This window comes from Priapulus caudatus, unplaced genomic scaffold, assembly GCF_000485595.1.
Source record: "Priapulus caudatus unplaced genomic scaffold, Priapulus_caudatus-5.0.1 Scaffold233, whole genome shotgun sequence".
NCBI classification, from domain to species: Eukaryota; Metazoa; Priapulida; class Priapulimorpha; order Priapulimorphida; family Priapulidae; genus Priapulus; species Priapulus caudatus.
In genome coordinates this window covers 154,326-169,228 of record NW_014577294.1, presented here as the reverse complement: position 1 = coordinate 169,228, position 14,903 = coordinate 154,326, and the positions used below count along the sequence as shown (strand labels likewise).

The 14,903-nt window shown below is 42.7% G+C and overlaps 1 protein-coding gene across 1 annotated transcript in view; it reads left to right on the top strand.

The window, feature by feature from the left end:
* The window catches only part of LOC106807761 (twitchin-like), a gene marked incomplete at its 3' end in the record, with an annotated part of 171,136 nt that overhangs the window by 138,739 nt on the left and 17,494 nt on the right, over positions 1-14,903 (top strand). Inside the window, 5 exon segments of the mRNA XM_014810212.1 lie at positions 70-242; positions 634-763; positions 1,228-1,533; positions 1,767-1,878; positions 2,169-2,341. Coding sequence (XP_014665698.1) covers positions 70-242; positions 634-763; positions 1,228-1,533; positions 1,767-1,878; positions 2,169-2,341 — 894 coding nt within the window.

Sequence of the window (14,903 nt, the reverse complement as noted above, 5' to 3'; positions counted from 1 at the left end):
CTATCTATCTATTTATCTATCTCTATATAATATATATATATATATATCGGTGTTCTCCCTGACACGTAGGCAAGCCAACCAAACCGACGGGACCGCTGGATGTATCCGATGTCTCGAAGAACTGTGCCACGCTCGCGTGGAAGCCACCGAAGGACGATGGTGGAAGTCCGGTGAATCACTACGTAGTCGAGAAGCGAGACACCACCAAACCCTTCTGGACAACCGCAAACAGCAACTGCAAGGTGCGTCCGCATTTCTCTCTCGTTGTTATGCATATCTTTAGCAAACACATTGAACAGCAAATGAATTTTAATGCCGTGTTCCGTTCCATTTTTTTCGTTGCCACCGATGTCATAATAATAATAATAATAATAATTGTTGAATAATATACTGGATAGTAAATTCGTATAAGCGTTGTATGCCAAAACATCAAAAACTAAATGGATATGATAATCGCAGTGCCTAATATTCTCCCGTTCGCTATTGCTCGTCGTTCGTGTAATAACAGGCAGAATTTTTAATATCACTAACGTTTTGTCTTTATGCAACATAATATTTTATAATCTATATATAATATTATTATTATCTTTATAAAATATATATTAACAAGTGTTGTGGATTTACTCGTTGCAGGATACTACGTTCACAACTCAGGGTCTGATTGAGGGCAACGAGTATGAGTTCCGCGTGTTTGCTGTCAACGCAAACGGACAGAGCGAACCACTGGTGTCCGATCTACCTGTCATTGCGAAACTGCCGTTCGGTTAGTCCTGTCAACGTTTTGTCCTCATCAAAATCCCCGTTAATCGCTCAGCACGCATATGTCGTGTGCTTAGTTATTACGAGTTAGTCTAGTTCAATTCTTAGCAAGAGACGATTAGTAAGATAGGCAATGCTATTGTTTTTTGTGTTTTTTTAACAATTTATCAACATGTACACAGTCATTCTGCTTGCTATTTGGTAGGTCCGGTAATTTAAGGGTAATTAGCATGAAGTATTTTACATCAATTCCTATAAAGGAAATAATAGCCAGTTAGAATACAACCATCGTGCCATAATATATATGTGTGTGTGCGTGCGTGCGTGCGTGCGTGCGTGCGTGCGTGCGTGCGTGCGTGCGTGTACGTGCATTTGATACACGTACATATAATTTATATCAAACATTTTTTACACATTTTATCTTACCGCTCTACTGTCTAAACATCATATGTGCTTTTTCTCCGACAGACCCGCCAGGTAAACCCGGCATCCCGGAGGTATCACAGGTTGGCGGCGACTTCGTCAGCCTCAGCTGGGACAGACCGACGTCGGACGGCGGCGGCAAGATCCAGGGCTACTGGGTAGAGAAGCGCGAGGTCGACTCTGACCGCGACTGGATGCGATGCAACCCGTCGCTGTGTCAGCCGACGATCTTCAACGTGCCCAACCTGATCGAGGACAGACAGTACGAGTTCCGCATCATAGCCGTCAACGAGGCCGGCTCGAGCGAACCGTCATCCAACTCCACCCCTGTCAAGGTCAAGGACCCCAACGGTAGGCGGCGCCACATGATAGTCCAGTACCAACGTTAACATTCGAACGGTTGAAATTCGATATTCAATATCAATGCGAATTCTGCACAATGCGTGAAAAATAGCAAGTCTATTGCGCAAGCCTGATGATTTAATAGACATATAAAAGTCAAACGGCTGAATAATGCATTGTGTCAACAGCCTGATTACAAGCATAGGTAACTTGAATGACCACGCGTGATTGCTTTATTGCAGCTCCGGTGCTACCTGAGTTTGTCCGTCAACTGAAACCTGTCACGGGCGTACAGGGCAAGTCCGGCAAGTTTGAATGCGAGATTCTTGCTACACCAGGCACTCAAATCAAATGGTGAGATGCTGTCATGCTGATATCATATCAGTAAAATTATTATCACAAAGACTGCATATTTATTATTGAAACGTTTGCGTACCGATACATGCGCCCAAAGAAACAAATTAAAATATTAATTCGCAATATATATCCATGGTATTCGACCATTTTCATATGAAAATATTAATTATATGTAAAAAAATGCCTTTTTTCTCTCAACCGTACCTGCTACAATCGCGACGCCAATACATCATCGCTGTAAAGCTCGTAGACCTAAGTACAAACCCAACCTTCTTTGCCCCACTCAGGTACAAGGGAACCAGAGAGATCTTCGACGGCAAGAAGTACAACATTCACCAGGACGGCGACAGACATTTCCTCACCGTCAACGAGATGTTCGGCGAGGACGCCGACGAGTACGTGTGCAGGGCCGCCAACAAAGCTGGCTCCCGCGCCTCTCGCGCCGATCTCACAATCATGTGTAAGTTACTGATCTCACCACCATGTGTAAGTTACTGATCTGCTCACCATCATGTGTAGAGTTCACTGATCTCACAATCATGTGTAAGTTACTGATCTCACTCATGATGTAAGTTTTGATCCACATCATGTTAAGTTACTGATCTCACCATCATCGTTGTAAGTACTGATCCTCACCATTCATGTGTAAGTTACCTCGCGATCTGACCACCATGTGTAAGTTACTGCATCTCACCAATCATGTGTAAGTTACTGATCTCCCCATCATGTCGAGTAAGTTACTGAGCACTCCCACCCCAGCCATGTGAGCATAAGTTCCGATCTTCACCAATCATTGTCGACGATTCTCGAGATTCACCTCACCACTATGTTAAGTTTACTTGATCTCACCATCATGTTGAAGTCTACTTGATCTCACTCTCATGGTGTAGTATGGATCTCACAACCATGGCTGTAAGTTACTGATCTCACGCTCCCATGTGTAACCCACAGCTCTATCATCCATCAATCACGTGTATCAGATTACTCGATCTCACACAATCATCGTGTAAGTTACGATCTCACTCGCTCCAATGTGTACAGCTTACTGCTCTCACCATCCTCTCTGTAACACTACTGACTCACACCATCATGTGTAAAGTACCTGATCTCTCTACCACCCAATGTATAAGTTACTGAATCTCACCATCATGTGTAGATTCTAACTCCTTGATCACTCAACACTACATGTCTGCAAAGTTACTCGACTACTCCTAACCACTATCACATCGTTGCTACAAATTACTGATCTACCATCATGTGTAAGTTACCTTGACACACCACCACTCCACATTGAGTGTAACACTACACTTCACCTCACAGATCTCACTCACATCATATCATGTGCACAAGCTACTTGATCACCACGATGTGAAGTTACTCTGCACAATCTCCATCCGAACTCACATTCACACTCACACTCTCACGCATTCGCATCAAGTGACAAATGTTACTGAATTCGTATGCACCATACATGTGTAAGTTTACTGGATCTCACCATCATGTGTAAGTTACGGATTCACTCATTATGTGTGTATAGTTACTGATCTCACAATTTCATGTGTCAGTTACTGATCTCACCATCATGTGTAATTACTCACGACTCGCACCTCACGCGCCGCATCCACACGTCAAAGTTACTTATCTCTACACCCATTTCATTATTGTTCAACACACGTTTACATGATCCTCTACCCAATGCATGTGTAATTACTGGATGCTCACCTATCATGTGTAAGGTTACTGACTCCTCATCCATCATCGTGTAAGTTACTGGATTCACCACTCATGTGTAAGATATTAATTACATGTATGTGTAAGTTACTGATCGTCCCATCATGTTGTTAAGTTACTGATCTCAACCACATCGTTAATTACTGACTCGCCACCATCCTTGTGTAATTTACTGATCTCACCATCATGGTTGTAAGTTCTGATTCACCGATCATGTGTACGATTACTGATCTCACCATTCATGTGGTAACGTATTACTGATCTCACCATCATGTGTAAGTTACTGATTCCTTCACACCTCACATTCATTGTCAGATCTAGCTCTCGATACAACACTCACTTACTGATGTAAGTTACTGATCTCTCAACCACCATGTGTAAGTTACTGGATCACTCTACCACTCAACCTAGCTTGCTAACACTTACTCGAGAATCCTCTACCATGAATGTGTACACAGCTTACATCTGACTACTAAACTCGCATCATCGACTGTATATTACGGATCTCACCATTATTGTAAGTTCTCACGAGCATTCTCAGCCATCATGTGTCCAGTTACTATCTCAGACATCATGTGTAAGTTAGGCTGATCTCAATGCACACCATTCATCACTGTAGTATCACTTTACGAACTCACGACCGTTCACCAGACCTACTCATGTGTTAAGTACCTGATTCTTACCATCATGTGTACCAAGTCTACTTGACTCACAATAATCTGTAACATTCTACTATTGACACTCACTTACTCAATGTTAAAGTTACCTTGACATCACTCGCTCACCATACACAATGACAGATTGATGCGAGAATAGTGTGTAGTCACGTTTCTAATACGCCTATGCTATGTTGATCAGTAACTTACTGATTTTTCTCATCATCTGCCATGAGTGTGTACAGGTGTACTCGCCTCCTACACCACAGGCTACCGGCTCCTGGAATGACAGATCGGCTGAGGGGGCCCCTGATCGGCCCCTAAGATCACGTTCGATCTTGTCTGCTTGATGGTTACGATTCTCTGTATAGCCCATCACGTTGTAAGTTACTGATACCGAGCCATGTGGTAACGTTACTGATCTCCACATCATGTGTAAGTTAGCTATTAGATCTCTCGATGACTATCAATATGCTGAATGTGAAAGCTTTACTAGATCTCACCATCCATGTGTACGAGCCTGTTCTTATGATATGTCCGATGTTCCGCTCACTTATCATTCGTTGTAAGAGTTATTCACGTGATGCTCGGTGAGCTCGAGTATAACTGGGATTGAGTCGCAACCGGTGACGTGAGGGTGAAGAGCGATAGGAATGAGGGACGTAGCACGGAGAGAATGAGGAGTGTAAAGAGTGGTTAAGTAGCGACGAACGAGGGAGAAAGAGAAAGCATTTTCATAGGGAGAGCGATAGAACTAGGCGAGAGATTAGGTGAGAGAGATGAGGCAAACAAGGTGTGAGTGCCAAGAGAGAGAGAGAGGGGAGAGGAGGTTAAGGGCTAATAAAGGAAGAGGAGCCACACACGGAGAACGGTTGCGCAAGAGGGAGAGAGAGGGAATGAGAAAAGAAAAATACCGGAGATGGCGGAGGTGTCTGTAATATGACTTGTGTAGTGATCTATGTATGCGATGACAGATGTTCTGTCTTAGAGCTGTGTAGGAATGGGTGGAGGTCGTTGTAGCGTGTTCTCTTAACTCAGTGTAAGACAATTGAGATATACTGCGTAACAATAATTTTTTCACGTTCCGTCTCCTATTTATGCAGATATTCTCGAAGGAAGAAGTAGATTGGCTCAAAAGATACACAGGTATACTAAATATAGCTTATGTTGATGGATAAAGCAAAAAATATTGTTTCTAGTGGTACTATAAGGTAGAGTGTATTTACACAAATATTTTATATATTTCATCTATGTCACTGAATTTTTTCATATCAACTACAATCTATAGTATCCTGTAAATAATTACTCTGTGAATTACCCATACTTTATATGTGCATATAATTGCCATTCATTTGCTTTTTCTCTCTCTAGCACTGGTTTAGGTCAAGCTGTTAACCTATACCCTGATGTCGCAGGTGATATAGATTAGTCGAATTGATAATTTCCTCTCCTGTATTTCACATCGACGGATTTATGCTGACGTTGCTCACATCTGTTGAAAGGGAAGAGACATCGTCATTCGAAATAATCCGGTTCAGGTGGTAACTCCGAAACGCAAGCTTATCTGTCACGAAGAAGGAGAAGGACATAGAACATGGCGGGCAATACAAGGTAAATAATACTACTGGATGTTAAGCTATCAATAAGTTAGTAACAAATATTTGTCATTTATGACAGTGTTTATCTATCATTTAGTATTATATATAATGTGTAATTTTACGTAATGTTTATATAATATTAATTTATTCTTAATTATAAGAATATCAGGTAAACATTAATGTAAGAGAACGCACTCGTGGCCGTTAGTAACGATCAGCTGTTTGCGTACAGGTGGAGTTGGGAGAGAGGCACGCCATCCTTAACTATCAGAGACACAGATAAGAAGGACAGCGGACCGTACCGACTATTCTCGAGAAAACTAGGTCAGGACAGCACTGTCATCAACATACAGATCAACGGTAAGCCGGGAATAGACCTGCTGCGTATAGTATATTAACATAAATAGTCCAATAATGCACTATAATAGTAAAGTATCAGAAACAATTGATCTACGTTACAATACGTTTAAATAAATTAAATAAGATTGAATAAAGTAAGATAGTAGTAAGTATAAATAAAGGTAAATTAATTAAATTAGAAAAGATTCCCTAAGCGGTTCGGAAACGAAGCGGGCAATCTATAGTTTAAACTGTATTTTAAGACGATTTCTCATAATTCGGTGCCGGTAATAATCGTTATGTCTCCGTTGCAGACAAGCGGACCGCCGCGCTTCCTCTGGTGGAGAACGTGCGCGACACCTCCGTCACATTGTCATGGAACCACCGAACAATGATGGCGGCAGCTTCATCACGGAGTACGTTATCGAGAAGTGCGAGCCATCGGTAGATCCTCTGAAGTGGATCGCGTCGGTAGCCAAAGTCGTAGTTCTCGTCCCCACCCCAAAAACCGCTCTCCCGTCCGCTCTGGCTCCTCCCTTCGGGATCTCTCTCTTCTTCTTTCTTTCTTTCTTTTCCCCCTCCATTCCTCTCTCTCCTTCTTCGTCTTTCTCTCTGCTCGCTATCTATCTAGTATATATTATGCTAAAATGGTAATAATTTGATTGTGATGAGTTTAATATTATCCATCAATATGGTTATATTAAATGCCGACTTTTAACCGCTCTACTAGTTTTGGAGCTTGCAGCTCACCCACATAATTCTATAAGCCGATCATATTGCAGGTCACGTAACACACGATGGAAACATCGAGCCTAACAGCAATATCAGTTCCGAGTCTGTGCCGAGATTTCCTACGGCAATGAGTGAGCCCTGCGAACCCACGGCTCTCATCCACCCGGGTAAGTCTACGCTGTAATGCTGAAAGGTCCTAATGTCCCCCAGGGTACTTGGCGACCGTACCCTGGTACTATCTAATATGCCGGACCGTACCTCGCCTACTCCACTAACGAGTCTAGGGAGTCGCCTACGCTTACTCCCTAACCCTAACCCTAACCCTAACCCTAACCCTAACCATATCAAATAGTTACCAGGGTACGTTCCGGTATACCGGACCGTACCCAGGGTACGTTCCGGCAGTACCCTGGGGGACATAGACCCTATGAGCGCCTGCAATGGTTCCCCCTCACCCGTCTTCCTGTTTCTCTCATATCGACAACGCAGTCCACGCTATGCTGTTCGTTCCTCGGTGTGCGTTCGGTAGAGCGTTGGTCGTTGCGTTTCTTTCACGTATTTTTACGAGTGTTCGATTTTCGTAGCCGACTTTACGGTCTGTAAATCTGTTCAGTTATCGTGCATTTTGTGTTGGATTGTGTTGCTAGAAATTTCTTTGCTGTGAGAGAGTTAGAATAGAACGCGAGAATGTTAGCTAGACAGATATATGAAGCGGTTTGATCAATAATATCAAGAGTAGATAATAACACATCTACTCTTGATAATATCAAACTCGTTGTTTCGGCCTTTAGATTTAAATGAGACTAGTTGTATTTCAAAACACATATTTAAATTGACTTCATTCATATATAGATATATTTATTTATTTAATTATTTATTTATTTATTTGTTTATTTATTTAATTATTTATTTATTTATTTATTTATTTATTTATTTATATAATTGCACAACGTTATTTCAGCGAGTGATTGATTTTTTAAATATAATTGGCAAAAATAATAAAATTAAAAAATGAGATTTATTTCGAAGACATTCTGGAGAATAAACGTGTTCAAACTGCAAATTTTATGCCTATATATAGTTAAGCATGGATTGTGAATTATAATAAATTACTGTAATATTTATTTTGCTGTTAGGTGTTGCCTGCTAACAATTACCTTTTCCTAGTTGAAAAATATTTATTTCGCGTGGAATTTTATCAATTATATGCATTTAGTTCAATCAACGTACCTAATGTGTCAGATTATTACAAATTAGCATTTGTGTATTGTGCAATACAACTTTTATTAATATGTTGGGTCATTATTTCATTTGTAAACTACCTTTAAAACCTATTAACAGCATTTTCAAAATTCTATGCTACAATGCTGTCTGTTTTGGTCTGACATGTTTGGTTTTAGCATAGCTTTATTATCCGTTATCAACATTTGTTAGAATTTGCTGTGCGGCTAACTATTATCTGCGACTTTTCTTCCATACCATTCTACGGAATGGACTTCTTCCTATACATTCACTGCTCGCTGGAAACGTGCGTGAAAAATATGCAGCAGGTACAGTATATATGCATGTGTGTGAGTGCTGATTCACTGTCGGTCGCAAAGTACTGCAATAAAAACTAAAAAATTATAGCAACTTATATGCTATGCTTTCTCTCTCTCTCTCTCTCTCTCTCTCTCTCGTGCTCCTCGTCTCTCTGCGCTTCTTTCTTACATCGCTACCTCTCTCTCTTCTCTCTCTTCTTCGCTCTGCGTCTTCTCTCTTCTCTCTCTCTCTCTCTCTCTATCTCGTCTCATGCTCATCGCGTATCTTTCTTTTCTACTCTCTCCTATCTCTCTCTCTCTCAGCGTGCTCGCTCTATTATGCCCGTTTTTTTTCCGGTCATGTTCTCTGCTCTCTGTCGCCCTGGTGCTTCTCTCTTCTCTGTGTGCGGCTTTTTGCTCTTCTCACAAACATCGCGCGCTGTCTTCTCACCCCTTCTCTCTCGCATTTCTGTTGTCCCACGTATCATTTCTTTTCAAACAGCTAAAGCTCGCTACATTCGGAACACGTAAATTAAAACGAATAATACGGTTTGAAGTTCCTCGAGTGAATGCTCTCTCAGACAACCGTTCTGTCCCGTTTTCATAATATCACTTGGACGCTTGGCAGCCAAACCTCCATCATAGAAACTTTACAGCGATAGTCCTTTTGGTGGCGTGCTATTCCAATATTAAGTTAAATCCAGCAATAATTAAATAACCTTTATTGTTTTCGGCTCACTCATAATCGATATAATTATTTTTTTGCTTATTTTTAACTTACATTAAACATGTCAACCTCCAATCATCATTATCAATCCGTTTCCGTTTTCGTTCGTCGCGTCGTTGTTCTAGTTCAGCTATTACTTTAAACATTCATATGTTGGATATTCACAGAGATGTGCATTTAAGCCAGTTATTGTGGTGATATTCACTATTCTGCTGATGTTTGCTTGACTATTCACAGAATTCAGACGAAATACATACAATAAGAAGGGCCCCATATACTCACAAGGTAATTATGAGTTGACTTATATCTATATTTACATGACATTACATCTAAAGAATAATCCTACAGCATTGATCTTAAATTGACCTTGCTTTTTAGCCTTGTGCTTGGTGGCTTTTCACGTGTCTCTGGCATATTTATACGATGAACATGGCAGAAGATGCATAGGAAGGGGACGATTACAAGCATCAACTATGACCGATCTGTTAAGTCATTATGTTATTTTTCGTGTCCTATGTCTCATTCAGCCTCAGTGTTTTATTGTGAACGATAATTTAAACGACCTTACTGTAAACTTAAACTGATATTAACAAACTTACACGAACTCTATGAAAATTTCTAAACGTGTAGGCTTAATTTCAATCCAATAAGACTTTACCGTGTTGTCCGCTCTTAAATGAACCAGAAAGCGGGTACCATATATATATCTTAGTTCATTCGTCAATCCTGTATAGATAATGCATCGAGTATTAAGTTGTTAATCCATCCCATCGTTGAGTAGGAAGCGTTACACTGGACTGCGCCCGCGAAGAGACGGTATCAAGACATTCCGTTCACATATGCTTAGTGGCAAGAGATAATATTCTCGTGAACTCTATGCTTTCATCCATTGCTTTTACGTATGTATTTAAGCTGGATGTTGTCTGCGTGTTTTTTCAGTCTATGCGATTACTATACAAGTAAGTATCCGTCCGCAGCCGCCGGTGAGATCAAGCAATGGTCACGTATCATGCATGACTTAGGCGACTTATCTGAAAATTGGAGTGTAAGATTCGATTGTGAAATATTAATAGTATTATTCATCACAATATAATTTAACTATTTAATATGTATTGTTTCTTTTGTGTTGCTGTGTGTGTGTTTGTTGGTTGTATTGTGTGTGCTAGTGTTTGCTGTTGTGATGTGTTGTGTGGGCGCGCGTCTGCGGAATGTATGGTCGTGCGTTGCGTGCGTCGCGCTCACTACTCGACTCCTTTAACATCGTACCTGCGCTGTAGTTCAACGCCATATCCTCTTCTCTCCTCGCTCTCTTGTTAATTAGAACCTTCGCTAAGACTTATAATCCTATACGACTTTACTTCATTCGCAGCGTGCTCTGATACAGGGTGCGTTGGCGTTGTTCATCGCTGCGTGGTAGAAGAGCCACCGTAAACGCGTGGCTGGCTAGTTCACGACTACCACTCGAGTCCCGCGTAGAAGGCCGCTACTATATACGCATCGAATCGTGACGATGAACTCAACCTGCATCACCCGAACCTGCTCGCGCCTTCACGATGCGTACGAAGCTTCTGACGAGATGTTGGGCATGATTCATCTGATATAGTCAGTGCGCTTGCCCTGACGCCAGCAGTGACATTGTACTCCGTACGACTTAAATAATTTATGCATGATTGATCGATGATAAGATGATGATCGGATGAATCGATGTGATGATGAATGATTGATTGATGATGGCTAATAATTAATAATGATTAATATAATATAATTAAGTGCATAATCCTGGATGAATCCTATTCCCAGGTTGGACATCGCTCAAGCCCAAGAAATCACCGCTAATGCCCCGTGATCCACTGAGAAAAATAATAATCTTTATAATATTTAATAATAATTTAAAGCTATCTATATCACTCTATCCACTTATCATCTATTCATTCTCATCATATATAATAACAATCATATTCCTTACTATCAATTTATGTTCTAAACCTAACTTCTTCTTTACTTTTTCGCGCAGCTTGTGCGCGTGCTCGGCGAGCTGTCTTTGAGCTCATCACCTCCGCAACTACTCAAGATGACGGAGGCCGAAAGCCATATCTACTACATGCAGGCAGGTGTGGGCCAGGGACTGCGCACTCTGCTAGGCGAGAACAGCATCGTTAGGCATTTTCGACATATCAATCCGAGAACGTGATGGCGACGACGATATAAAGTCTTGATTTACTTCTCTCGCGATCGCTGATAGATTGATCGATTTTTTCGGAGCTTGTCGCGAAGCTGAACCTCGAAGGAGCGCGGTATATTATCAGCAAAGGCCTGCACTGCCAGCCCGTAGATAGCGCAGAGGAGCTGCACATGAACGAACCATAATATATACCATATATATGTAACACCTCACACTACTCGCTACTCTCATGATACTTTATATATATACCCTATACATGCTATATATACTACCTACCCCTTCTACTTCACCCGCGAGAGACAGCCCACGCCACATGCACTCGACGACACCCACTCCCTACACGCTCGGCTGCTCGCAAGCGGTCTGTCAACACGTGCATGGGGCAGCATTACGCAGACGTCGTTACCACAACGCGGCATCAGAGATGTCAAAATCTCGCTCATCATAACTGCCACTTCCAACGTAGTTTTGACACGCCTGTGCTGAGTTGGTCACAGTCGTGCGACTATATATCTCTAATGTGCTTCTCGCGTCTCTCTACATCAATTCTTTGACTTTTGTCGGATGGACTTTATCACTATTGTTTTACGTTACACAGGTCCACGGTCGATCTTGCTGCGGTCAGAGATCGTTTTGAGTAGGCGGCAGTTCTGTTGGGTTTCTACATCGGACATGCTTAGGGTCGTCGGAGTGCTTCCTATTTGCTGTAGCTGTAAGAGCTTCTATCCCCGACGATGCTCAGCGTATCCAGCTGTGACTTAGTTCGCCTCTGTTTGACATGTGTTTAAGCAAGTGAAAGAGTAGATAACAAAATGCGTCCGAAGAAGCAAATATATCATATCCGAAGATAGCTTGTAGTAAGAATTCGTCTAATCTACATTATAACATTTTGGTGGTCTACTTACTGAGCTCTTCACTAACGTTAAGTAATGTAGTATATTGAAGGTCTTCACATTTCTCTTGCTATCATATAACTCACACTTTACATGTTGTTGTCATTGACATCTCTCTGTCTTATAATTCAATCTTCTTTACTGCATAATACGTTCGGGTTTGCGCTAACAAGCTTTAGAAGCCATATCAGCTCTATTACCGTCTCATTCTCCTATCATTTAGCTCAATCTCCATGTTGTTCCCCTGTTGACGGCGAGGCTTTTACGATTGTCTCGTTCGCCGGGATCTGAATGACGTAGAGACGTTTTGAAGAAGCGTTGCGCGGGCTGGCGATTGCGTTTGAGTCCGTCCGCTCTTCCGCCTGTTATCTCCGACGAAGGGAAGCGTACTCTTCATTCAGCAAACTCAGCCTCGACTCGTGCTGACAAACCGTTTAGCGTCAGAGGTTTTCTCTCCTTACTCTGGCGAGATTGTTGCCTGTGTGCGCCGCTGCGCTAACTAGGTGCGCGTGCGTGCGTGTCGTGTGCCATTCGCGTGTGACGTTGTCGTGTGCTGTGTGCGCGTTGCGCGTGAGTGTGTTGCGTGTGCGCGTGTGACGTGTGAGTATGTGTTTTCTCTTTTTTGTTTCATTTTTTTTTCTTTCTTCATCTGATCCTGACCGTCATGACTTGCGTCAGTGCGGTGCTATTCAGCTGTGGCGTGTGGCGTGTGGTCGTGCGTGTGTTAGCGTGTGCGTTGGTCGATGCGTATCCTTATATTTGTGCTCGGTGCGGCTTGCGTTTGGGTCGCGCGCTACATTCTGTGCATGCTGCGTGTGATCTTTGTATGATCTTTTTATTGGTATGTGTGTAATCGATCCTATGCTATGCGTTTCTGTCTGGTCCCGCTGCGTCCTCGTTTTTGCCACCGCTCCGAGTACGCTGACGCTCCCTACACTCGAGCGCTGGATCAACTCTCGTGGCTGTACCAGGCGCCTGCAACTCCCCTCTCTATGTCCGTCACCCCTGTGGATCCGAAATCGCCCTCTCCAACGAGAGCTATCCCTATCATAGTTCCATAGAACTAGTTCCGCGACACAATACGTGATGTTGTAGTCCGGGTTCTCCGTGCAGCGACTAGTTAAAAAGTCACCTCCTGTGTTCTAGCGTTTTCTCTCTAAGTATAACGCCTGCTACGTCTTTTGTCCAATAAAATACACTTTCCCTTCACTTCTTCAAGGCAAGTGATAGTTTACACAGCTGGAACCACCTCTATTACGAACGCATACAGCTGATCCTAGAGATACACATTTTTACGCGTTTACATTGCAGTGGTCGTACTATTCCAAATAGCCTCACCTCTATGGAAACGTGTATCTGCCTAGTTCGAGTGCATCTTTGGCCTTACCTTGCAGCGCTAGTTAACAGTGTAACCAGATCCTGTTACATCATGCACTCCTGTATGTATAAGGTTCAAAATTTGGCGTCCTCTTTTCGTAATTGACGCGTTTAATTTAACTAAGGTTCAATCTTTGTACCTGAGTGAATTTCATAAAATAAATACAAGCAAGACACGTCGACCATCTGCTTAAAAGAATCATAACCGATACATTCATCTCTTACTCTACATAGATAGTATACCCTTCACGTTGTGGTTTCAAGAGTCGATGCCAACCATCTTGGCCATGTGGTTCGTTCTGGCCTAACTACACCGCTTCTCTCGCTGCCAGCCTAGACAACCTAGCACTACAAACATATTTGGACGGTTTAACTGGGTAAGCGGCAATTCTCGAATCGCTCGCTAGTATGCCTAGCTGGAGGATTGTCAGCACCACGAGTCATGGTTCCCCTTTCTCGTTCTATCCTCATCTTTCTCCTCAGCGAGAAAGCTCACTTTACCCTCGTAAAGCCAAAGATGTCTTCCGTTTGCCTCAGGCTGTCTGTGAAGTAGCCGTTGTATCGCGGGCTTACTCTGAGTCTCCTTGGCTCATTTTCTCTACTGAATAACTTAGTTCATATGCGTACTGTCTGTAATCCATCCTACTCCCGCCCCTGCGTTATAGACCACTTTGAACCTAGAGGTCTCCATGCAATCTCTAAAAAATGGAGAGAACACTGAGTCTGCTTGTTCCAAGCTTGTTTAGTCTATTTGGTTAATGGTTTGGCCCTCTCCAGTCGTTCTTCGTCTGTGTGCTGTGGTGCGCTTGCCGTGCGCGTGCCGCGCCGTCGCGCTACTCGTGCCGTAGCTTGTATATCTTAGCTTGGTAATAGTTTCAAAAGTGCCTACTCTTGTCGTTACTTCTAAGCCTACAGAGTCGCTTACAAGCAGATGGCACAGGTTCTATCCGCTTAAGCCGTCACAGCTAGCGACTGCGCATCGCGCCCGACGACGTCGCCCTTACAGTTTAATCCTAGCGCACATTGCGCATCGCCACCCATTGCGCGTCACTGTGAGGTAAGAAGCCGTTGAACTGCCGACGGGATACTCTCTGTCTCTGTGCCATAATCTCACGGTGACCTAATTAAGTGATGGCAGAGTGTGGCTGCATGTTAAGTGGAAAGAAGCAAGGTTGCTACTTTGACAATAAGCTGTGTGTGTATTTCACAACAAAGAAACTTCGCACGCTGCGCGGCTCGCCAATTTCGGTGGGCGCTTCAGATAAAC